The sequence below is a fragment of the Panthera tigris genome, chromosome X, assembly GCF_018350195.1.
Source record: "Panthera tigris isolate Pti1 chromosome X, P.tigris_Pti1_mat1.1, whole genome shotgun sequence".
NCBI lineage: Eukaryota > Metazoa > Chordata > Mammalia > Carnivora > Felidae > Panthera > Panthera tigris.
In genome coordinates, this window is record NC_056677.1 from 96,716,498 (window position 1) to 96,742,216 (window position 25,719).

At 44.9% G+C, this 25,719-nt stretch overlaps 1 protein-coding gene across 6 annotated transcripts in view; it reads left to right on the forward strand.

The window, feature by feature from the left end:
• DOCK11 (dedicator of cytokinesis 11) overlaps positions 1-25,719 on the forward strand; it is a 197,858-nt gene that overhangs the window by 48,764 nt on the left and 123,375 nt on the right. For all 6 annotated transcript variants that reach the window (XM_042973749.1, XM_042973744.1, XM_042973746.1 and 3 more), the window contains exons 2-10: positions 1,136-1,252; positions 1,565-1,654; positions 2,069-2,151; positions 3,424-3,493; positions 4,347-4,442; positions 17,421-17,555; positions 19,972-20,149; positions 20,579-20,658; positions 22,025-22,108. In XM_042973749.1, the coding sequence (XP_042829683.1) occupies positions 1,136-1,252; positions 1,565-1,654; positions 2,069-2,151; positions 3,424-3,493; positions 4,347-4,442; positions 17,421-17,555; positions 19,972-20,149; positions 20,579-20,658; positions 22,025-22,108 (933 nt within the window). The remainder of the gene's footprint in view (positions 1-1,135; positions 1,253-1,564; positions 1,655-2,068; positions 2,152-3,423; positions 3,494-4,346; positions 4,443-17,420; positions 17,556-19,971; positions 20,150-20,578; positions 20,659-22,024; positions 22,109-25,719) is intronic.

Consider the following 25,719-nt stretch of genomic DNA (forward strand, 5'->3'; position numbering starts at 1 on the left):
AGAGAGACTCTCCGGCAGGCTTCACGCTCAGCGCAGAGCCCGGTGTGGGGCTCGATCTCATGACCCTCAGATCATGACCTGAGCCGGAATCAAGAGTTGGACACTTGACCGACTGAGCCACCCAGGCGCCCCTCTTTGTGTACTTCTGAGGGGAGGAAAGGCTGGGTGAGGTAGAAAGAACGGAGCTTTTGTAGTCCCAGACCTAGGTTCGAATCCTAGCTCTGAAGGCAGACTAGTGACGTAGCGTGGGTTGCGTGCAAAGAGTCCTCGTCCGTAAGACGGTGACAAAGATTAAGCTTCTCTCTATTCATTCATTCATTCATTCATTCATGAGTAAACTCTACCCCTAATGTGGCGCTCGATCTCATGACCCCTGAGATCAAGAGTTGCATGCTCCACTGGCTGAGCCAGCCAGGAGCCCCAGGCCAAGCCTATTTCATAGGGGGGTCATGAGTATTACATGCGAAAACACAGAGAAGGCATCTGGCACAGTGGCTGGCATATAGAAAGGGCTTGGTAAATGCTAACTTAGTATTGCTCTAATCAATAAGTCCTATCCTGGATTTCTCAGTCACCCACCCTGCTCCTTGTAACCCTAGCCTCAAGCTGGGGCCCTCCTATCAGTAGCCAGGTCACCTGGAAGTCCCGACAGGGACCCACTGACCGTGCCACCCAGAACCTCATCCTCTTGTGCCCTTCCCAGTGGATCGCCCACCTCCGATACCCGGGCTTGCCCTGGCCGTGCCTGCACCAGGCACACGGATGCTGATACCCTCTCTGCTTCGGTTACCCAGTGAGCAGAGCCAGTTCAACAAAAATCGATGGACAGCCTTCCAGATATACCAGGTTTTGCTTGACCTTACATTTTTGGATGGCACGTGGATAAACAGAGGACAGTGCTCTCTCTCCAGAGCTCTTGACTTCAGCGGAGAGACCTGTGTGTGTATGTATGTGTTTGGTGTGTGCCTGTCTAGTTATGGTGTTTATTTACTTAACGTCTGTTGTGAAAGTGTCCAAGCGCCTATTATCATCAATAATCCCTTCTTTAATGAAGTAAGGTGTCTTTGGCACACGGAGAGGAACTTATCTCTTGTGAGTTTGACCATATTCACTTTTATTTTTGTCTCTTATTAAGGAAAAGACCAAAATTGTTGAGCCCTTGGACTATGAGAATGTCATCACCCAAAGGAAAACCCAGATTTACAGCGACCCCCTCAGAGACCTGCTTATGTTTCCGATGGAAGACATATCTGTGAGTTCGCAAGCACTTTTTTCTTTTTTTTTTAATCTGAGAGAGAGAGAAGGCGCGAGTCGGGGAGAGGGGCAGAGGGGGGAGGGAGAGAAAGAGAGAGAATCTTAAGCGGGCTCCATGCGGAGCACCGTGCTCAACGTGGGGCTCGATCCCATGACCCTGGGGCCGTGACCCGAGCTGAAATCAAGAGTGCGAGGCTCAACCGACTGAGCCCCGCCCCCCCCCCGGGGCCCCCACAAGCACTTCTTTAAAGGAAAACCCTCGCACTTTCCAAGCTAATTCTTACGGCAAGAATGTTCCTTTGCCTTCTAGATCTCGGTGATAAGCCGTCAGCGCAGAACAGTGCAGTCCACTGTACCAGACGATGCTGAGAAAAGAGCCCAGAGTTTGTTTGTCAAAGAGGTAAGACACTCAAAGTCCACAGAGTAATTATCACACTGAAACAATATCCTTCCTTTACTGTAAGCGGGAAATAAAATTACTATAACTCGGCAGATCTCCGTTTCGAGTCTAGAGGAGGCGAGAGAGGGGATGCAGCTTAAATACCGTGCCAAATGGCATGGGTTCTTGGTTTTTCTCTTTGGGATTTGAACACCCTCTGGACTTGGAGTGACAGTTGTTCAAAAGGCTGTACGAATTGGGATTTACTGCTGCCAGTTGGGTTAGGGAGACCGTGTTCATCCCCAGAGGAAGATCCCAGTGCCGACATCTTCCAAATGATTTTTGAAAGTCTGTCAGCTTACAGCGAGACTTTAAGAAGCTGGATATGTGTGTACTTTTTAATGTTTCCAGTGAAGGATTTCTGTTTTCTTTCAGTGTATTAAAACCTATAGCACAGATTGGCATGTGGTAAATTATAAGTATGAAGACTTCTCCGGGGACTTTCGAATGTTGCCATGGTAAGTGGAGAATTCAACGGAGACTCTTCAAGAGGAGAGCTGCTCAGCGGTTTACCTTTTTTCTAACCACTTTTGAAGCTTCTCAGTTGTGATTTGTAGTAAGGCAAAGCCGTGAGCAACCCGCGTGTTTGGTAAACGTACTTTGGATAACTGAATATGTGTTTACTTTGCTCGTTGAAATTCTTTCAACAAGTAGGAGTTTGCCTTTTGGCCTAGATGCATCTTAGAATCATCTTTATTTGGTTCTGGATAATGCAGTGAGCGCTTTCCAGTGGCGTCAAGGAAAATGCTAGAAGGTACTTGGCTTAGTTCAGTGACCCCAGACATTCTCTTTTGTTTCTTAAAGTGTATTTATTTATCTTGAGAGAGAGAGAGATTGAGAGAGAGCGTGTGTGCATGAGGGCCTGCGAGTGGGGGAGGGGCAGAGAGAGAGATGGGGGAGAGAGAATCCCAAGCAGGCTCTGCGCTGTCAGCACAGAGACTGACGCAGGGCTCCAACTCCCGTTCCGTGAGATCACGACCTGAGCTGAAATCGAGAGTGGAAAACTCGACCGACAGAGCCACCCAGGCTCCCCGAAAGCGTATCTCTCTCAGTTGAGTTGACTGACCGCCCCGAGCATACTGGCCCAGGAGTCAGTTCAGATCTTCCTTGTTAGAGTTCAACTCTTCTTTCTGCTGCTTACTAACTGGATGACCTTGGGCCGGTCACTCAGTCTCTTTGAACCTCCCTGCTCGCCCTTTCCTCATCTGTACTACTACTGACCTCGTAGTCTATCTGTCCTACGGGAAATGTTTTCAAGAAATAAGCTGTCGTGTAGCCCGTTGGGGTCTTCAGGAACACTTTTCCTAGGGGAGAAAACAGTCCTCAAAATGTCCTTTAAAATCGAATCCCAAGATGGACGACCAGTCCAAGTTCCTACAGCAGACAGAGGGAAGAACCAGGATTACGCCGTGTTGCTTTCTGTCCCGGCGAAAGACAAGGTTCTGCCACCACTGACAGATTCTGACACACCATCTTTGACGACTGTGCTGTCCCTGACAAAATATCTGGCCTCAGCTGTCGCTTTGCGGCTGGCTGTGCCTGTGCGAGTCCATAGACGAAAGGTAGCATACGTTGAGTCAGAGGGGAACATCTGAGTTTGGCAAGGGGGACAGAATCCGTCCTCCTTGTGTCTTGGCATCTTCTTGGTTGTAAAGGAAAGTCTGCTCGTCTTGCTTTTATTTTCCTCTCGGTTCTCGTCAGCATCTGACCTAATTCTCTTGCGTTTTCAGCAAGTCTCTGCGACCAGAAAAGATACCCAACCATGTGTTTGAGATTGATGAGGACTGTGACAAAGATGAGGTAAAGATGGGGGGGCCCCCCTGCACTGCTTTCCTCAAGGTCGCTTCTGCTGAGAGAGACTTCCTTGGGAAGAGATGAGGGACAGGATGGTTTTTGAACGATCTGCGGCCAGCTTTCAACAAAAATTGTTGTTGTTGTTGTTTTGTTGTAAAATTGTTGCATTTCCAAATGGAGTTTAGGAAAGATCAACTGAAACGGGCTGGGATTGGACCGGAAACGTGTTTCCCCACCTGTGGGATGAGCTCGTGGAGTTGGTTTTCTCCGTCTGGGCACGTGGGGTGATGATTCTTCTGGACTCTGCTCCCTAATAGATCCCTCATGGGACAGATGGCCCGGATATCTGTGACATTTTTTTTAAAGTTTATTTATTTATTTCTGAGAGAGAGCTCGAGTGAGCAGAGGAGGGGCAGAGAGAGAGAGAGAGAGAGAGAGAGAGAGAGAGAATCCCAAGCAGGCTCCCCACTGTCAGCGTGGAGCCCAACGCAGGGCTCGAACCCACGATCCATGAAGTCATGGCCTGAGCTGAAGTCAAGAGTCCGATGCCCAACCGATCGAGCCACCCAGGCCCCCCTCTGTGACACTATGAGGTGCAGCTTGACTTGTTCGCTTAATGCAGAAGACCTTGCCAGTAGACAGCTCCTAGGATTCAGTAAATACTGAGTACCTACTGCATACACGGCACAAAGCCTTTCATTCCCTGGTTTCCAGTTTCCAGTTTAATCGGGTACCTTTGCGGGGGTGGGGTGGGGGCTTTATGCTTTAATTGGCAAATGGGGGCAGGGCCCAGTTTGTGTCCCCCAAATGTTTGATTGGACGGCTGGCCGTTTCACTGATGGTTTCTGCCCTGTTTCAGGATTCGTCTTCGTTGTGTTCTCAGAAGGGCGGTGTGATAAAACAAGGCTGGCTGCATAAAGCAAACGTAAATAGCACCATCACAGTTACCATGAAGGTAAGAAGTGCTTCTTATATTATTTCATCGTTGTAAGGATATTGTCATGAGGAGCCTGTGTAGGAGAAAAATACTTCTTTTAAAAAAATGTTTCCGGTGAGCCCTATAGCCAAAACAAAACAGAACAGAAGAAAACTTGACTGAGGGGATCCTCACAGAGGTATCGGATTTTCTTTTCTTTTGTTTTTAATTAAAAAAGAATTTTTTTTAATGTTTATTTTCGAGAGAGAGAGAGAGAGAGAGAGAGAGAGAGAGAGGCAGAGACATAGCATGAGCAGTGGAGGGGCAGAGAGGGAGAGGGAGACACAGAATCCGAAGCAGGCTCCAGGCTCTGAGCTGTCCGCACAGAGCCCGATGCGGGGCTCGAACCCACGAACCGCGAGATCATGACCTGAGCCGAAATCAGACGCTCAACTGACTGAGCCACGCAGGCTCCCGCAGAGGTACTGAATTTTAAAAATCTGCAACCTTCAGGATAAATTTAGAAGTGCAACTTTTTAAAGAAATGTAATTATTCTGAGTCAGGAAGTTGAAGAAGGAGGCTGTCATTCAAACTATACCGCAATTAAAAATAAGAGAAATTTAAAGAGGAGGCTGTCAGCTGAATGAAGATAAAAGCTTTGAAACAAAAGGGCATCGCAGGTTCCTGTTCTGGAAATGAAGGTAATGAATGGAAGGGCAGGGTAATCCGTTTATTGAGCAAATACTAATTTGGTGCAGATTATATGCTGGTCACTGAGGGGAAATATATGGACGCCTAAGAGGAGGTCCCCGGCCTCCAGTGGTGTCCAGACTGGATAAGAAGCCTAGCAAATTTACTACTCTACAAAGCGGTACCTTAGGGCTGTCAGAGAATCGCAGCGTTTTGTAGTTTGGCCCGAACAGCGAGTTTGCGTACGGGCTTCGTACGAGATAAAGGTAGAAACAGAGGGAGAAAATTGTGCACGGTCTTGAATGCCTGGGGGCGTGAAGTTGGCTTTTGTTCCAGGGGCTGTGATGAGCCGTCCAAATCCAGAGGTTAAAACTAACAAGGTCCTTGATGAGTCTGAGCAGAAAAGCAAAGTATTCTCTGATAACCAAATGTAACTGTTCGTTCAGATATTCGATAGAAGATCATGTGGTTTGCTGAGGATGATTCACCCTTCCATTAAGTATCGGAGGTCATTCTGTCTTTTCACACAGCCTGCGAGCAGCGACCATGGTGTCGACCAAGAGAAGACTCCGGTTTTGTCTTAATATTGTGCCTGCTGCTTTCCCTTCAGTGGCTATGTCCGGTTCTCCCCTTTCGTTTTCAAGCCCCGAACATGATGAATCCCAGTTGTAGGATTGCTTCCTGCGTGTCCCCTGCACCTCACCAGGGGCCTTAGCGCGTGGCGATGAATCCATGCATCGAGGACTTAATATGTTCCAGGCGCCATAACGGAGTGTTTTGTATTCTGGATCTCATATAATCCTTGTGGCGGCCCTATGAGAGAGGTCCTCTTTTCATTCTTAGGGTACAGCTGTGGAAAGTGAGCCACAAAGAAATGTAGTGGTTAACCCAAGGCCACACGGCCCCAGATGTCCAGACATGGGACTGGAACCTCGGCGGGCAATCGCCCGAGCCTGTGCTCTTAAACAGCACACGATCAGCGCTTACTAGCTGAGTGAGTGAGACTGAAGTCTTTATGATAATACATCTCCTATCAGAATGATCAGGTTCAGAAATGCATGCGTGAAGGCCATAATTCTGTGCGGCTTGTCAGAAAACGGTTCCGTGGGTTTTGATTCCGCTCCCAACATACTCAAAATATTAAAATGTTCTATCCATACTTCAGCTGTAGCCCAACATGACTCTGATGTATGGAAATCTGGATTCAGGAAACAAGACCTTGGGGAATTAATACCTTTACAGAACAATTCACCACAGGATTCTTTGCAATGGTGAATTACTCTAATGCCTTTAAATTGTAATTTGCTTTACCTTCAACTTTTCTGGAGCCCATGTACTACACATCAGACTGCAGTTGCCTGTAAAAAGTACATGCTTTTAATTTTCCTCCGTAATTTGTGAAACACAGACTGGTTGATGTGGTAGGCAGAATAAGGCGCCCCCCACCCCCCGAAGACGGCCACCTCTTAATCCCCAGAAGTTGTAAATGTTTCCTTACGTGGCAAAAGGGAGTTAAGATTGCTAATCAGCACGTAGGGAGAGTAGCCTGGGTTATCCAGGTGAGCTCGGTGTAATCACAGGGTCCTTAAAAGTGGAAGAAGGAGGCAGAAGAGGGACAGGGAAAGGGTAGGGGGGAAGGGAAGCAGGGTTAGAGAGAGATGCTCTCCTGCCGGCTTGGAAGATGGCGGAAGGAGCCACTGGCCAGGAAATGCAGGCAGCCTCTGGAAACTGGAAAGGGCAAGGAAATGGGTTCTCCCCTAGAGATTCTAGGAAGGAACCCAGCTCTGCTACACCCCTCGATGTAGCCCAGCGAGAGCCACGTCAGACTTCTGACCTATAGAACCGTGAGAGAATACGTTTGTGTTGTTTGAAGCCCGTACGTCTGTGGTGATTTGTTGCAATGACAACAGAAAACTAATTCAGGCAAGTGGTCCAAGATTGATGGTTTAGCGTCTGTATTATCTATCCCCGAGGTTGCAAAGTCCACCACTCACAGGGGCCGGGCAGGGACCATAAATTCATGAAGTGGGTGGTGGGACTGAGGCAACTTGGTGACCACATGGCCTGGCTGAAGGGGACAGCTGCTGCTTGTCTCCAGCTAATTGTTGGTCTGTTGTTGCTGAGCGAGGCTCTTTATGTTGCCTCTTTTTTCACCCCAGCTGCTCATGTTTTGGCCACTTCTCTGCTTTTCTTTTCTTTTCTTTTCTTTTCTTTTCTTTTCTTTTCTTTTCTTTTCTTTTCTTTTCTTTTCTTTTCTTTTCTTTTCTTTTCTTTTCTTTTCTTTCCTTTTCTTTTCTTTTCTTTCTGCCACTTCTTTCTTTCTTTCTTTCTTTCTTCCTCTCTCTCTCTCTCTCTCTTTCTCTCCCTCCCTTCCTTCCTTCCTTCCTTCCTTCCACATAGGATAAAAACACTTCTTTTTCAAACTTCTACCACACAGTAGGCCAAGAAAGGAAAAGAGCAATAAACCGAAGTGATCATATGTGCTACACAGTTCTTAAAACAACAACAACAAACGAATAGGGAATAATTTGAAATCGGCCATAATGAGATTTGGGAATTGTGCCGGGTCACGGATTTCACTGATCCCAGCTAGTCTCCATTATGGATGCTGGCCTTCCATTTTGGATTTCTGGGAGCTGAATTACACATCCCGTGTTCTTCCCGTTTTACTTCCTAAGCAGTAGTATTGGATTTCAGGATTAATCACAGCTAGGATGGGCAGAGAGGAAGGGTCGGCCAGACTCCGTTAAAGGTGTCTGAGGGGTTTTGCCAAGATATTTTGTTGTTCCTATGAGAATTGTGTTTTAACTGTTATTTAGCTCAGCATCATGAAAATTGGTTGAAACTCGTAGCGTTTACCGTGCCGTCTCTATGGAAACAGAGGGCTTATGGAGAAGGGTCATGGGGGAGGGGGGCGGAAGTCTGGGCCTGTGAGCTGCGGCACCCTGGGGGCCTCGGGCCTGCACCCTTAGGTGGCGGATCAGACACGTTCTTCCTGGTGCGGGCCTGGACTGGCTCAGACATAGGAGAGAGGCTAAATCTAAAGATGGGGTGAGCACTGACCCAGCTCTTGGAGAGTTGGCAAAGCTCGAGACAGAGGAACTGAGGCACAGGGCTGACAGTTCAGGAGCCATTCTGAGAGGAAGATCTCTTCTGTATGCGTTTTTATTATGTTAGCCTTTGAAGTGAAGAATACTAATGAGTCTCCTAAGCAAACGGGAAGATGAGTGGGGCATGTGATTATCTGAGTTATTTTCCTGATACCGGAGGCAGTTTCACCATCGGTGATCCGGGCTCCCCGGCCGGCTAGCACGTCTAGTCCGCACCGGCGAGAAGCTTTGGCGGCTTTAGCGATGAGCACCAGAGGCCTAGAGCTTGCAGGGTTGAGAGCAAAGAACCTTTTCTGTCACACAACTCAAGCGTTGATAGCCCCTCCCACTGACAGGAGACTCACCAGGAAGCTCCAACAGAAGGATCTTGGTATGAATCACGACTCATTAGCAAATAACAGCCTATGGGAGCCATGTGCCTTCCCTTCTATTTTATCTGTGCCTCCTTCGTGTGCTGTGGCTTGACATTGGCCTGCAGATTCCACCGGGATCGACACGGATTAAAGTTAGAGCAGCTTGGTACCTTTCCGGGTGATGTGTCAATTTAAGGGGCTTTATTCATCTAAAAACGTCTGGGTTTTAAAAATTACGTAAGTTAGTCCTTTGGCAACTTTGAAATTATGGACGACAGCTGTTTTTATAAGCAAGCTCGAGTCCTTTCCCTGGATTTAAGTAGTCTCCACGCCCAGTGTGGGGCTTGAACTCCCGACCCTGAGATCAAGAATGAGATAGCCTACCGACTGAGCCTCCCAGATGCCCCCTTTTCCTGGACTTTTTGACTATCAGAAATAAGGGAATCTAATGGCAAGGAAGGGAGAAATGGAGTCATGAGAGAAGGTGGAAAGAAAAAAAAAAAAAGAAGGAAAGAGGGTTAGAAGAAACTCAGCAAAGTCCAGTAGATAAAAGGGAATCAGAAGACTCCTACTTTTAGGGGCGCCCGGGTGGCTCAGTGGGTTAAGCGTCCAACTTTGGCTCGGGTCATGATCTTCCAAGTTCATGAGTGTGAGCCCTGCATCAGGCTCTCTGCTGTCAGCACAGAGCCCACTTCAGATCCTCTGTCCCCTCTCCCTCTGCCCCTCCCCTGCTCATTCTCTCTCTCTCTCTCAAAAATAAATAAACATTAAAAAAAGAGGCTCCTACTTTATAAGGTCTTTTGAGAAAGCAACCACATGATCTGTCATGTGACATAAATAATGTAGCTAAAGTCATTCATATATAGGCTGCTTCAGAAAGTTAATCCTCCCTAGCGAGGTGCTAGACAGTTTTGCAAGAACATTCAAGTTGATAGTGATGGGCTCTATGGAAAAGGGGCTGGTGAAGGATCTAAGCTGATTTCTTCATATGCGAAGACTAGGAGACTCCCTATTTATGGAATAAAAATGTGCATTTTCCCCAACACACGCCTTTCCTCCAGCTCAGGGTGGTTAAGATCGTGTCTATATCATTTTCTGCCATTGTCATGATTTTCCCCGAAGTGCTTGCTGAGCCTCTCCGTTGTTGGCTGGGATATTAGTCGTGAGGAGCCCAGGCTGCAGGAAAGCTGGTCATGATGTGCATTAGGGCACAAGTCACAGTTTTCGGTGCCTGATGGCTTCCTTTCACCGAGGAGGCTGCTGGCGTCGCGCAGCTCTCGGGGGTTGTCTGTTCGCAGTGACTATTTTACTCAGAGCTTATGATCTGCTCTGCTCTTGGTGTTCATGTTAAAACAAGACAAGCCTTGTCATCGGTGATTAATTTCCTCAATTTGTACTTTCTAGTTAATGAGAACACACCCCACTGCCACTCTTCAATTCCTGGAAAAGTTTTGGAGAATAGTTTAAGATAGCATTGAGAATAAATGATCTCTTAGACAGAAACGCCAATCTTGACAGAAACCTGTTCATTTACATTCTCTCTCAAGTAACCGCTGGAAACATCTGCTTTTTTCAGCTCCTTTCCATATCGGTGGAGGCAGTTTAATGTGGACTAGATAGCTATGATGTTGGATTTGACCTTCCGCTGGTATTTAGAGCTATTTTTCCTAGGGGATATAATGATCTATGGAATAGGGAAGAGTCTGATCTTGAGGGTGGTTTTTCATTAAAAAAAAAAAAAAAGGCAGATTCTTGGCCAACCCCTGGGACACCCACCTTTATGCCTCTTCTTGGCTCAATTTGGTCGCATTCCTCTAGTTCCTCCTCCCCATTCTTAGCAATTAAATGTTGAAGTGTCTTGGTATGTTATCGGGGTTGTAAGTTCAACTGCTTGATGTATGACTCACTTCTGCTGCCCCCTCCCCCTTTTCTTGTTTGCACAAAAGAGAGCCATTTGTTATATATCCAGAGTCAAAAAGTCCTCGCTTATTCTTTGACTGTTACAGGAGGGTTTTTTTCCCTTCTGTGTTGGGAGAACAACAGATTGAGGGAGTTTTGCCCAAGAAAGAAAGCACATACGATATTAGAAGAATTTCTGGGAGGCCAAGGTCACTATGTTTATTAGAACAAACAGATTGTCGTCATTTTATGGGTAAGGGATTTCTCACTAATTTGGTTAAAAAATTTTTTTTAATGTTTATTTATTTTTGAGGGAGAGAGAGTGACAGAGCATGAGCAGGGGAGTGGCAGAGAGAGAGAGAGAGAGAGAGAGACATAGAATCTGAAGCTGGCTCCAGGTTCTGAGCTGTCAGCACGGAGCCCGACGCGGGGCTCGAACTCACGAGCTGTGAGATCATGACCTGAGCCGAAGTCGGATGCTTAACTGACTGAGCCACCCAGGCACCCCTCAAGGTGTTAGCATTGCAAAGGGTAGAGAAAAGTTTCACATGTAGAACTTAAAACCTATTCAGGGAGATGAGACGCCCAATAAAAATGGCATACAGGGTGCCTGGCTGGCTGAGTCTGTAGAACATGTGACTCTTGATTGCGGGGTGGTGAGTTCGAGCCCCACATGGGGCGTTAGAGTTTACTTAAAAAAATAATATATTGTTTAAAGGTGGTACAGAGACCAAGTGTTCTGTGAGTCCAGCTCACTGTGATCTGAAGTCAGAGGAGGCTTTTTGAAGGGGGTAGGGCCTCAAAGGAAGGAAATCAGGAGGTGGGTGTTGGAGGCAATATGTACAGGGCAGGTGTGTTAGGGGAAGTTGGCTAGTCTTGGGAGGACAAATTTCATTGGATCCATTGGTGTCGCCCTGTGCCTCAGTTTCTCCTCTGTAACATGAGATGATAATAGTAATCCTCATACAAGGTCGTTAGGACGATTAAGTGCTAACCCCTCCACAGATGTCAGCCATTTGTATTATTTTAGATTATTTAGATTTAGATTATTAGGAGGATTGTGGGAACACCTTGAATGTGGGATCGGTCATGTGCGCCCTACCCTGCGGGTGATCGAGGGTCGCCAAAAATTTGAGCAGGGCCGTGAACCACTGAAATAAAGCTGATAAAGTAACCCGTCCGCAATGAGAAGGGCGGATTTGTAGACCTTTCCCAGTAGACTTCGCTTCAGCCTAAGTAGTTAAAAAAAAAATCTCCGGTGCCCAGATATGGTGGAGTTCTTTAAAAAAAAAAAAAAAAAGAAAAAAGAAAGCTATTTGATTTGTAACCAGTTTCCCAGAGGGTAGACCTATGTGACATATTAAAATCTGGTAAGACTGTAAAATGATAGGGTGAAGAGAGATAGGTGATATATTAGGTGGCCAACGTACTGGTAGGGTTTCTGTCGTCTTGCTCTCCTGCCTTCTCCGCTTCCTCGCTGCCCCTTGTCTTCTGTTCTGAGCCATCGGTCAAGTAAGCTTCTCCAGCCCCGTTCCCACATCGCTCCTGGCCCACCTACTTTGCCTACCTACTTTGCTAAATCGTTCAGAGCATTCTCTCTCAGGGCTCCTGGTTCATGTAATCTAGCAGTAAAGAAATTACCCTCTAGGTAACGCACGTACGTGAACACTCTTGAGACTTGGTAGATCGCACGATAAAAGGCTCTCCTGACTTGAGGATACTTCGTGCTCGAACTTTCCTACCCTCCATCTTTGATTCAGCTGAGTGACAGAAAGCCTTTGTTCTGGCTCCAGAAAGGGTCATGTGGTAAATGTTTCAAAGGTTGTCATCCAGACAGCTCAGGGTTTTAAGGAGACTTGGCAAGACTCGATCCCAGAGAATTACCTCTTCTGGCTTCCTTTCTGTGTTACTCTTCTGGGTGGTCTGAGTGGGCCGCTCGTCAGGATCCAGGCTCCTCACTGAATAAGGTGGGGCAATTTTCAGCTGTGTCCACCATCTAGGAAAAACAATAAAGGCGAGGAGGAGGAAGAATACGGACAGTACAGAGAAATACCATTCTATTGGATGCAACCACTGGAGAATCTGTACTGGGGAATGAATTGCTCATTCATTCATCATTTCTTTTGCAAGCTTGTATTGAGTCTGCAGGTGCCGTTGTAGGTACTGGGGATGTAGCAATGGATGAGATGTGGGCCTTAGCAGACTGAAAGGGCCAGGCAGCGAATAAACAAAACGGATGAAGAAGATGTATTTGGCTAGCGATTGCTGATTGAAAAAGATAGAATGTTGCGCCATCACGAGGGCAGGTGGTCCTCTTAGAAGTAACAGAGTGAACTGTGTGGATATGGGGAGGAAGAGGATTCCAGGCCAAGGAAACAGAAAGTGCAAAGACCCAAGGGCACTTGCGTGGAGGTGTTTGAGGAACAGCAGGTAAGCCGGTGTAGCTCGAGTAGCATAATTAGAAATAAAGCCCAAGAGGTCATCTGAGGCCAGATCACGTACATCATCATCGTAGGCTATGGTGAGGGCTTGTGGTCTTCGATGGGAAGCCATTGGAGGGTTTGGGCAAGACTTTCTTTGTCATCCTCCTAGCCTTCTGATTCTAGTTCTTTTTTGTTTGTGTGTTTATGTATTTTTGAGAGAGAGTGCAAGCAGAGGAGGGGCAGAGAGGGAGGGAGACGGAATCTGAAGCAGGCTCCAGGCTCTGAGCTGTCAGCACAGAGCCCGACGTGGGATGTGAACCCACGAGATCTTGACCTAAGCCGAAGTGGGACATTTAACCGACTGAGCCACCCAGGTGCCCCTGATTCTAGTTCTGCCCTTGACTTGCCTATGTAAACTTGAGTGAGCTGTTGGTCGCTCAGTTTGCTGTTAAGTAAAGTGTGGCTAATTAGCTTATTATCTCCAGTGACATTAACAGAATTAGCTGTTGGTTACAAAGGACTTGAGGGCTGCAGAATGAGAGGTATGAGACAGAGTAATTGCCACTGTTTGATATAGTCCTTCTTTTATTTTATTATTTTTAATTAAAAATTTTTTTTCATATTTATTTATTTTGAGAGAGAGAGCACAAGCAGGGGAGGGGCAAAGAGAGAGGGAGAAAGAGAATCTCAAGCAGGCTCCGCACTGTCAGCACAGAGCCTGACCCGGGGCTCGATCCCAAGAACCGTGAGATCATGACCTGAGCTGAAACCAAGAGCCGAACACTTAACCGACTGAGCCACCCAGGCGCCCTGATATAGTCCTTATTTTAACAGCTCCCCAGAAGTTGAAACCCGACATATAGCCCAGACTCTTAGGATGAGAAGAGATCTTCCAGATCTTTCAGATCTGTTGTTGCAGAGCCTGATTTCCATAGCAATGACTTAAAATTCCTTCCTGTACCAATTGCATTTCGAGCCCGTGAGAAATTGCTTGGAGAGGGTGGCCCCTACCCTAGGAAGGCTGCTGTGTTACTTGTTCAGTTTCGATACAATTATTTGTAGATTGTGAAAAAAAAAAAAATGGTCGTATAGATCCCGTGGCCGGATCCCATTTTACAAGCGAGGAAGCCGAGAAGCAGAGTCTTGAGGACAGCTTCATGCTGGTGAGCAGGCGTGCTGGCCGAGAAGCAAGGTCAGAGGATTTGCAGGCATCTGTTTTCTCCCCGGATTCATGAGCTACCTACCTCAGTACCCCCATTTAGACATAATTGCAATGTTACAGGAAGTGATTTACTGTAATTTCAGATCCCTTTCCCTCTCTATTGTAATGATGTGCTTTGCTAATATTGGAAGTGGCGGCTGCCACAAAACGTCTTTGCTTGGTGAGGCAGCTGTACGTGAAAAAAAATTTCACGGACTATAATTTGACTCCGTACCACAAATGTTTTGCTCTGTGTTTTCCTTTCCCTTTCCACTCTCTTTGTTGCTGGCTATGGACTCTGCAAGTGGATTCTACTCGAGTTTTAGGTTTGAATCACAGGTCAGATTCTAATGGGGTTGTAATTTTCACCTGGGAAATGTGCTTTCATTTGTGCCATGCATAATTACTGTAATAGCTTTGAAACGGTGTTTTGTTCCTTTGGGCACAGTGTGTCGTTTTAGGTTGTCTGGTCTCATCATTTTCATTTATTTATTATTTTTAAAAATTATTTTTGTTAGAAGTTTTTTAAATGTTTGTTTGTTTTTGAGAGAGAGAGAGAGACACCGAGCGTGAGTGGGGGAGGGGCAAGGAGAGAGGGAGACACAGAATCCGAAGCAGGCTCCAGGCTCCTGAGTTGTCAGCACAGAGCCCCATGTGGGGCTCGAACCCATGAACTGTGAGATCGTGACCTGAGCCGAAATCGGAGCTTAACCAACTGAGCCACCCAGGCGCCCCGATTTTTATTTTAGAGAGAGAGCGCACATGCAGGGGAGAGGGGCAGAGGGAAAGGGAGAGAGAATCCTCAGCAGGCTCCATGATCAGCATGGAGCCCGGGCTGGTAGGGCTCAATTCCACGACCCTGGGATCACGACCTGAGCAAAAATCAAGAGTCAGATGCTCAGCCGAGCCACCCAGCACCCCTGGTCTCATCATGTAAATAACAGATATGAACCATTGTCATGAAAATAAGCAAACATATACAGTTGACTTGAACAGTGCAGGGAAGTGGGGAACGGGTTAGGGGCGCCGACCCCCTGCGCAGTGGAAAATCCCTATGTAAGTTTTGGCTCCCCGAAAACTTAATTACTGATAACTCGTTGACCTGAAGTCTTATGGATAACATAGCCAGTCAATTAACACATATTTTGTATGTGGTATGTCTTATATACTGTATTCTTACAATAGAGAAAAGAAAATGTTATTAAGAAAGTCATAAGGAAGAGAAAATACATTTACAGTATGGTAATGTGTTTAAAAAAAAAATCCATGTGTAAGTGGACCCAGGCAGTTCAAAACCACGTTGTTCAAGAGTCAGCTGTGTGTATGTATTTGTGTGTGTATAAAATCAGTACTGTGATAAACGTTTTCCTTCTATATGAATCTAGGTTTCTTCAGCTATAGCTCCTGTAAACTTAAATGTAGGTGAATGAAATATGAGAAGTATATATCCTCATATTGTGAGATCACGCACACACACTTTCTGTACCTTCGTAGTAATATTTGCTTGATTGGCGTTGCAAAACAAAGTGATAATTTTCTGTTTGGACTCCTTTCTGTTGATCTACAAACCCACATGGCCGCTCCCTGAAATAGAAGCCGTAGCATTTACCAGTCTAACCTGTTAGGGTGTTCCTCGCACTGGTATATTTTTGTCATTCGTTCTAAAATCAGTGATACTGAAACAAGTCGAAATTAATTACGAGCGTTATTATTTCTCTTTATTGATTTTCCTAAAAAGAAATGCCCCTTAAAATGTATATATATTTGCTTATTCATGCTATGGAAAAATAAATTGTTGGTATTTCAAATACTTGGCCAGAAATTGTCATTTTCGAGAATGATCTTGCCAAATAATACTCTTTCCATAATTAAAGTTCTTCAAATAGTCTGAGACTGCACTGGATAATCAGATGGGTGATTGGAAGTGGCAAGCTTAAATCTTAAAGCCAACTTCTGTAAGACAAGAAGCATAAGAAAGTGCTTCCTCAATAATCGCCAAGAGCCTGTGTCCCAGCCTCTTTTCATTCCCACCCATTCCCACCCTGGAATGATGTTAGATCCAGCATCCTGGGGAATTTTACCAGAACAGATGCTTGACACAGTCTCCAGGCTGTGGCTTATTAAAAGAAGCATAGGCTCATCAGAGAGCTCCAAATCCCCCCTTCAACCTCTTTGATCAGGTCTAAGACTTCGTAAGGGAGCCTAGAGGGCCAGCAAGAACAAATCCGACTGTCTACCTCCTTCTCCCCGTTCCTGTGGGTTTTGCTGTGAGTTGGTAGTGAAAGGTTGCTCCGTAACTGTTGTGAATGCCTGATTTCAAATCACAATCCCATTGGGCTTATCGACTCAGATCTCAGCATTCTGGGCACTCGGGGGACAACTGGGAGGCAAGCAGTGACTCTCCCTGTTTCCCTGCAAGTACATTCTAGGCTGGGCTTCCAGAAATGAGGACATGGGACAATATAGGCGAGTCCACTAAGGTGTGCCGGTGAGATGAAAATACATCATGGGGGCTATGTGTATGTATATACATTTTGTATTTTTATTTTTTCGCCGTACATGTCTGTCTTTTTCTTCAAACTTCCAGAATATTTTTGTATTTGTGCTTGGATTTGTGGTGATGTGAATGGAATTATGAGAACCCACTCATAGTTTTTGCAATTAAATGGGGGAAAGGACGCTACAGTGAAACGGACAGTGAGATACAAAAATGCTTTATAGACTTGACTTTTTAAAAAGCTTATTTTCAGTTATTTTGAGAGAGAGAGATAGCAAGCAAGCAGGGGAAGGGCAGAGAGAGAGGGAGACAGAATCCCAAGCAGGCTCCGCACTGTCCGCACAGACCCCCTCCCGTGGGGCTCGAACTCACAAACCATGAGATCGTGACCTGACCCAAAATCAAGAGGTGGGCGCTTAACTGAGCCACCCAGGTGCCCCAATGCCTTATCAACTTTAAAGTGTTAAAGCAGGGGCGCCTGGCTGACCCACTCAGAAAAGCACGTGACTCTTGATCTCGGGGTTGTAGGTTCGAGTCCCACGTTGTGTGTAGAGATTCCTTAAAAATCTTTAAAAAAAAAAAAATGAAGTGTTAAAATGTGTTAAAAAACAAAAAAACAAAAACAGGTCTTCTCTAGATTAACTGAGAGGAAATCACTTGGCTTGAACTTTCTCATCTTAAGAAAGTGAAGATAATTGTAATTCCTGATGACTTCTCAGAGTTGTCTGAAGATTGTCCAGATGTAATGACTGTGGCAAGCCCTTCAAGGTTTTTAGTTCAAATAAGCTGTTCAAATGCATTGTATATGTAACAAATGTATCATTGCTGGGTTTTCCCCTGTAGGTATTCAAGAGACGGTATTTTTACTTGACTCAACTTCCTGATGGTTCATATATTCTCAATTCCTATAAAGATGAGAAAAATTCAAAAGAATCTAAAGGTTGCATCTACCTGGACGCCTGCATCGACGTTGTTCAGGTAAGGCTATAGACGTTATCTTTTCTTCTCTTTCTTCTTCTTCTTTTTTTAAATGTTTGTTATTTTTTGAGAGAGAAAGAGAGCCCACGCATGCCTGCGCACGTGTGCGCGCACACACACACGCACTCGCCAGGGAGTGGCCGAGAGAGGGAGACGGAGGATCAGAAGCAGGCTCTGTACTGATGCGAGGCTCGAACTCACGAACCTTGAGACCATGACCTGAGCCAGAGTCGGGCGCTTAACCGACTGAGCCAGCCAGGCGCCCCTCCTCCTCTTTCTTGAAGAGGGTTATCAATCAACTGTTAAGAACGTCAGCATTTTTCTGTCTTGGTCAGTGGCATCTCCATCCACCAAAACATTTACACCAGGAACCTGTTCTCGCTCTGTGCCAGTATTCAGTCGGAGTCTGGCTCCGAAGTGCTTCTTGATCTCTTCCCTTCTTTCCGTTCCCTTCCTCTGGTTCTCCTTTTTGTCTGCTCTTGCCTAGAGTCTTGCCTTCCTGCCTTCTGATGTGTTATTTTGTGGCAGCCCATCTTCCTCGGACATAGATAGGGTCCTTCACTTGTCTACTTAAAACCTCTTGGTTCTTGATTTATTATCTTGCAGTGGGAGAGCTAAACCTCTTACTGTGACCTTACGGGTTACAGTGATTTGGCCTCACCCCGCTTTCTAACCTCATGCCCCCTGCACCCCTTATACAGCTCATGTTATACTCTACTCCGCTCATGTTGGGATTAGAGGGACTGTCTCTTATTCATGTCTCTGTCCCCTGTAATAATTAGCAGCGTTGTGGACTGAGTAGAGGCTTCGCAAGTGTTTGCTGATTTGAGTTACTGAGGGGGCATGGACAAAGATGCAGTGGGAGACAGGGCAGACAGATGGTGTAAGCAGGAAGTCGATTGGTCGAGAGATGGAGCCATCACTACAGAGCCAGCTGATGAAGAGGCAGGAGATGCTGGTTCAGTGTCCTCATCCTGCCTGAATCTTATTATCAATCCCACTTACTATGAATTCAACTCAAATGAGATTGTCATGCGGATCGAATAGAAAACACTTTAAAAAATAACAAGATCTGGGGCGCCTGGCCGGCTCAGTCGGTTGAGCATCTGGGTCTTGATTTTGGCTCAGGTCACGGTCTCACGGTTCATGAGGTGGAGCCCCATGTCGGGCTCTGCGCTGACAGCATGGAGCCTGCTTGGGATTCTCTCCCCTCCCCGCCCTCACCACCACCCCCCCCACCCTCACCCCCCCCCCCGCCCTGCCCCTCCCCAGCTTGCACGTGAGTCTGCGTACGTGTATGTGTGGGTGCGTGCACGTGCACGCTCCCTCCCTCTCTCTCAAAATAATCATTTAAAAAATATATAAAGATCTATGTAAATAAAAGTTACCTACATACAGAAAGCTACAGCTTTCTTATCTTACTGGAATAAAGAAGGTACGTGATTCCTAGATTTTCTCGATTAGCTCCAGTCCAGATTGACCGTCCTTTATAATGTTCCCAGCCGCTGCTTTCTCCTTGCATTTATGATTCCCCCTCCCAAATATTTTCAAATATATAAATCTTGCTGATTTGCTACCGCTGTTTGATTTCATGCTTTGCTGTACTTTGAAGATGAGAAGGAGGAACTTTGTTGGTTCCTTCTTGAATGATGACCACGTGGTGGAAAATGACTGATTCATGAGCCTTTCTTGAAATTAATGCTGAGGTAGTGGGGAGCGGGGAGAGTGTGTCATTTCTTTTGTCATGACAGAGAAGGTGGTAATGTAAAAGAATGTGTCATCATGTTTGACGAGAGGAGGAGGCTTTTATTTTCCTTCTGCGCTAGTATTCAGCATAGGTCATTCCCATAATTTTTACTGAGAGCCACAATTTAATGTGAACCAACCATAGTCTTCTTTTATGCTATTGTGATGCATTTCATGTTATGCACAGTAACGTGAATTAGGTATCGAAACCTCGTTTTATGGTGTGATAGAAAGCAAGTGCCAGGTTTATTTCAAAGCACATCGGAGCTTGTTTCCAAGGGCTGATTTTGAAAATCTATAAATATGCAAGAAAAACTTTAAGCAGGGTAGAAAGAATTAAAAACATTTGCTTATTTTGATGCTGGTGGTTCGATTCTCTAGATGGGAAAAGGCCTTAAGTGATAATCCTCAGTCAACAAGTCATGTCTTATGCCAACTTTGTGCATGTAGCACTGTGCCCAGTATAGAGGGGAATAAAAATGGCACATTTGACATGGTCATTCATCGTCTGGGAGTTTCTATTTCTTGTTGAAAGAAGCAATTCTTTCATGACAGTATTGACGTGCATGTGTGCTGAGCAGAGGTAAAAAATAAACTAATGAAATCTAATATTGAAAAGGTAACTAACTGGACACATGCTTTTTCTTTTTCTTTTCTTTTTTTTCTCTAGTGCCCCAAAATGCGCCGTCATGCATTCGAACTCAAGATGTTAGATAAGTATAGCCATTATCTGGCTGCTGAGACTGAGCAGGAAATGGAGGAATGGTTGCTAACTTTGAAAAAGATTATTCAGATCAATACCGACAGTTTAGTGCAAGAGAAAAAGGAGACGGTAGAAACAACACAAGGTCAGAATTTTTAAATGATTCATTATCGAGGTAGAGCTCTTATCTTTAATCCATGGGAATGTCCTTTGTGTAGGGTAAATACAGAACTCTTAATCTTGAAGGTTGACCTACTTCCTCATTAAAAGTGACTATGGAGGTTGATAGATTTTCTTTCTTTCTTTCTTTCTTTTTTTTTTTTTTTTTTTTGTTTTGAAGGGTTGATGTTTCATGGGCTCTGACACATGAAATATCACCAGACTAAAACGGATAGGGAATTCATGGCAGATTGTCAAAAGTCCATTAAAGTTTTCCCCATGCTTTCATAATCAAAATTCTTTGCAGTAAATCTAGTAGGAGAGGATGGGGTGGGAGAGATAGTTAGGATATTCTTCTTAGGTGATTAGTAATGGTCTGCATGGTTTGGAACATCTGCTTTTAATGAATTTGCAGAAGATGAACCTAGCAGCCAAGGAAAAGCCGAGAACATCATGGCCAGCTTGGAAAGGAGTATGCATCCGGAACTGATGAAGGTACATCTTTCTTATGGCAACTTGCCTTCAACTGAGACAGCGCAGGATTAGCTATTAGTTTTAATGCTGGATTCCATTTGGCAATGTCATTTCTAAGTTAAAAACCACAGCAAATTAGTGAAACAGGTAGAGATTGTAAGAGAAAAGTTACACTCCTACAGTTGGATTTACGAGGGCCTGCTAACAGTGTAGAATATCTTTTTTTTTCCCCCCAGATGGCAGGAGGTACTGTTAAATTTTTGTGACTTTATTAATGTCATTCATAAAATAAATATTCTTCGTTCAAGGGGTATTGATGCATATTGAACGTGATATTCAGTCGAATGATCTGCATCTGTTAATTTCATGTGAAAATCACATATTCTGTCTGTATGTAAATACATACATGCGCGTATATGAATAATTTCATCAGAGAAAGATTTTGGTGACCAGACATCATTTGTGTTAATTACTCCACTCTTTGAAGTTTGAAATGAGCTTAACTTGGAAAGTGTAGAGGCGATTATCATACCTATCTTAGTAGGTTACATATTTTACTCTGTGGACTCTATACCATAGTAGAGCAGAAGCTTATACCCCATTTATTCATTTAAATCCTCGTTAAACCTGTTGATATTTTCACTTGATTCTTCTTCTTGGACTACTAAATTACATAAGCTTAGAAGTTGTTTTTTTCTACTTGAAATTTACGCTTCTCTTAAAAGAAAAAAAATTTCCCTTCTCTTAAACTTCACAGCAATTTTCCGAAACTTAGGAACACGCTCATGAGCCCCTGATCTAGGTTTTCTGTGATTTTGTAGATTTTAATCTAGCCTTTCGGAGTCTTTGACATTCCAGGCTATACAGCCCATTATATTTTTCCTCAAGCGATGGAATCGGAATTGTATATGATATCCCACGGCTAGCACCGTGGGTGTGGAGAAGATAGTGTTTTGTCATTTGTTTTTCTTTTGCATTCAAATCTCTTATATTCCTTTTTTGTACTACGGTGGGTTGATCAAGATTCTTGATGTTATGAGAGGCACATAGAAGGTAGAAGAACCTGATCTATAGCTTATCATGGGTCGTAGCAATGGTGACTCTCCACCAAGCACACGTTTTTTTTATCTGCATTAAGTTATATGGAGCTGGGAAATAGTATATTTTTTGAAGATCTGTCAGAGGGTAGTTTCACAAACTAGGTATTTTTTAAAAAATAATCTCTACACCCACCACGGGGCTTGAACTCACGACCCCCAGATCTGGAATCGCACGCTCTCCCAACGGAGCCAGCCAAGCGCCCCACCTACACTAGATATTTAAATGTTATTTAATACTGTTTTGAAGAAAATGAAGTAACGTTCGGTGTGTGTATTTTTAATTTTAGTACGGGAGAGAAACTGAACAGCTAAATAAACTCAGCAGAGGGGACGGAAGACAGAATCTCTTTTCTTTTGATTCGGAAGTCCAGGTATCAATGACCTATTTCTTTAAATAATCAAAGAATCATCGCTTAGTCAGGTAAACAACATCTGTGAAATGTTGAAACCATTGATGTTTTGTACCACCGACTCATACCTGTTGTTCTGTATTTGTCATGTTCACTTTGAACAAGTGGCTTAACAGCTAACTTCCTCAAGAGGACTGTCACATATGCAAATAGTTTGAGACTGAATACACATGTTTGTTGTTTTTTTTTTTTTCCCCCTCCTTCCCTATATTCTTTTTAGTTCATCTCACTCCTCAAAAGAGATAAATTAAAGAACCCTTAAAGATGGCGCTGGTACTCTTTTAACCCATTAAATACAAGTGTGATCCAGAGACAGCAGATCTCTGCAGTATAAAGAGGTCCCATGAGAAATGTGGTTGATTTTCCACTCTCGATGTTCATGTCTGGCTTGATCCCACTTCAAGGGGAAATTAGTGCGGGGATGTGCAGGTTTACGGGCAGTTGCGTATTTTAACCTCTTTCGTGAGAGCGAGGCACTTTTTGTACTAAGATCTGTGCGCTTCATGTTTAATTCCGTATTTTCTCATTGAAAGGCTGATTTGTTTAAATGGAAAAACTCGACAGTATGTAAGTGTTACAGATATATTTCTTTTTTAAAAAATTAATTTATTTTGAGAGAGAGAAGAGAGTGGGGCAGGGCGAGGGGGAAAGACAGAGAATCCCAAGCGGGCTCCACGCTCCGCGGGGAGCCCGATGCGGGGCTCGATCTCATGACTGTGAGATCATGACCTGAGCTGAAACCAAGAGTCAGACGCTTAACCACCTGAGCCACCCAGGCGCCCCTACAAATATTTTTCTTAACATACTTCACGAGAAAATGGAATTATTTGGGGAAAGACGGATTCTTTTTCCACTTTTTTCTAGTGAGATTTATAATGAAAATTTTGGGATTTTTTTTGAAATCGAAAAGTTTGCATTACATAAATAGCATTTATGTTTTTTTCTCAGTGAAAATAGATCAGAAAAATATAATTTGGGGAAGACTGATTTTGTTTCTGCTTCGAACGGTTTTTTAATTTTTTTTTTAATTTGACATGGGAAAAGTATATAGTCTATCAATAATGCAGGCATTTTTCCTTAATAAAAATACCATATGAGAAAATAATTTTGGAGGAAAAATTTTAAAACATGTTTTATCTCCTTTTTTCTTTCTTTTTTTTTAAAGTTTATTTATAAATGTTTATTTTTGAGAGAGAGCACAAGTTGGGGAGGGGCAGAGAGAGAGAGAGAGAGAGAGAGAGAGAGGGAGACACAGAATCTGAAGCAGGCTCCAGGCTCTGAGCTGTCAGTGGAGAGCCCAATGTGGGGCTCGAACTCACAAAACCGTGAGATCATGACCTGAGCCGAAACCGAGCGTCGGATGCTTAACCGGCTGAGCCACTCAGGCACCCCTCTCCTACTTTTTTTCCGTAGCAATATTAGATTGCTTGTGTAAGTTATGTGATTTAAATAAAAAGGGGGTGGGGGTGCAGTAGGACCTTCGGAGTACTGGCTCTTAGATACTCATTCAGAAAGTTGCTGATTCCAAACAAGCCTGAGCCTTTCATAGAGCCCCGCGGACTCCCCCCCCCCCCCCCCCACACGACTGGGCTCTAATTGGACATGTCAGGCTCTTTCCTTGTATACAAAGAAGCCAATTGACTGTGGTTGAAACTCAATCCAGTATCTTTAAAAAATTTGTGGTGTAGTGTTTTTGTGGTCATGGAACTGAACTCAAGCATAAAAGCAGTTATCAGTGAGCTACAATCGTCGGTGAAGAATTCACCATTGCGGTGACACTTGGACGCCCAACACGGTTGATTTTAATGTAGGGAAGGCAGTGTCCTTGCAGAGAAATCTGTGTCGTATGTGTTGCGTCCCTTTTCTGGGTGAAGTGCCATCATCCTATGCTATCAGCCTTCTCTTTTGACCCCAGTACGATGTCTTGAGAGAGACTCTCTATCGCCGACCTTAGAGCATAAAGACCACCGCGGCAGACCTGGGGGAAGGCTCTGCGTCCCAGCGTCTGTACTTGGAGGCCTCAGAAGGGAAAGGATTTGGGGGCTGGGGTGGTTTAGTCCAGTTTTCCTCAAATTCCGCTGTCTCGGGAAGATAGAAAGGAGAGCAGATAAATGGGCGGAAATTAGAATTGATCTCCATGGCAATGACTGGCCTCAGCCGGCTTTACAGATAAGTGTTCAAGAGGGAGCTGTCTAGTCCCACACATTGGTGCTCGGTTTGTAGATAAATAGACTCGGGAGGAAAAGGGTGCTTTCAGGTACGAATGTTATAGGTAGGCCCGTGGAAGGAGGATTTTTTTTTGGTCAGTGATGCCGGCTAGGTCAGAAGGGCTGTAATTATCCAAGATTCTTCCGGCACAATACCTGTTTTGGCTTGAATTACTTAGGCAATTGAGAAAAAGCCTTGGGTTTCTTGGCTTGAGCTATCCACATTGGCAGTATATTCTACTCCGGTTCACCGAGTCCTTTCCGCCTCCCCGGTCGCCGATCTTCTGGTATAGTGAGCCGTGCCACAATCCAGACATCCCCTCCCGATGTTAAATCTGGTTAAATCTGTTCGGATATTCAGAATAAACGGATGGACTCCGATCGCCTGAGCTGTGGGAGCCGAAGAGGAGGATTCTAGGAGTTTCTTTGAGGAGGGACAGATTCCTCCCTTGCCGAGAGGAATTCCTTGACTCCCAATATCTGTTTTTAAACCTTAAAAAAAAAAAAAAATTGGAAACACCAGTAATTTAAGAAAAGTCTCTCTCTCTCTGGCAGCCAGGGTACAGCCCCCAGCTCTGTGAGAAGCTGAGCTCATTGTTTGTCACTTTTCGAAGCAGACGCCTCTCCCTCTGTTCATCATTTAAACGTAGGTGGTCCCCAGGGTCTAGTTACCACTGACTCCCGAATTCACATCTCCAGCCCAGACCCCTGCTATTTTCCCAGCCACTTAGTAACCTCACTCCAACCGAGCACATCCCACACTGAGCTCACCGTCTCTACTCCCCCTCCCCCCATATATGCTATTCTTTTTTATTCCGCAGCTGAGTTCCTAACAGCACAGTCAATTAGGGACCACCGTGTTATTCTGGATGCCTCGCATATCCATTCGTGGCACTTTTGCCCCCCTGCACACCTCATAAAAGACAAAAAAAAAATCTCTATCATCCTGGAATGTATGTTTTGTGGGGAAGGCCTGTCACCACTAAGTACATACAAAAAAAAGTCGTGTTAGAAAACTTAAATCAAGGAAAGGGAGTGTATAGACTGTCAGGGTGTGCAGTTCTCTATAGGGAGTTAAGGAAAGTCTCTGTGGAAATGCCAATTGACTGGAGACATGAATGAAATGAGGGAGTAAGGCATGCATCTAACTGACAGAACAGCAAGTGCAAAGGCCCTGAGGTGGGAGTGTACTTGGGGTCTTGGAGAAATAAACAAGGAGGCCAGTGTGGCTGGAACCGAGCGTGGGGGTGGGGGGAGGCAAGAGTGGTGGGGGATGGGGTCAGAGGAGTCGGGGGAGGTAGGGACTCGCGTCCTACAGGGCTTTGTCGGCCGTGGTACAGACCTGTGACTTTTCCAATGCCTTAG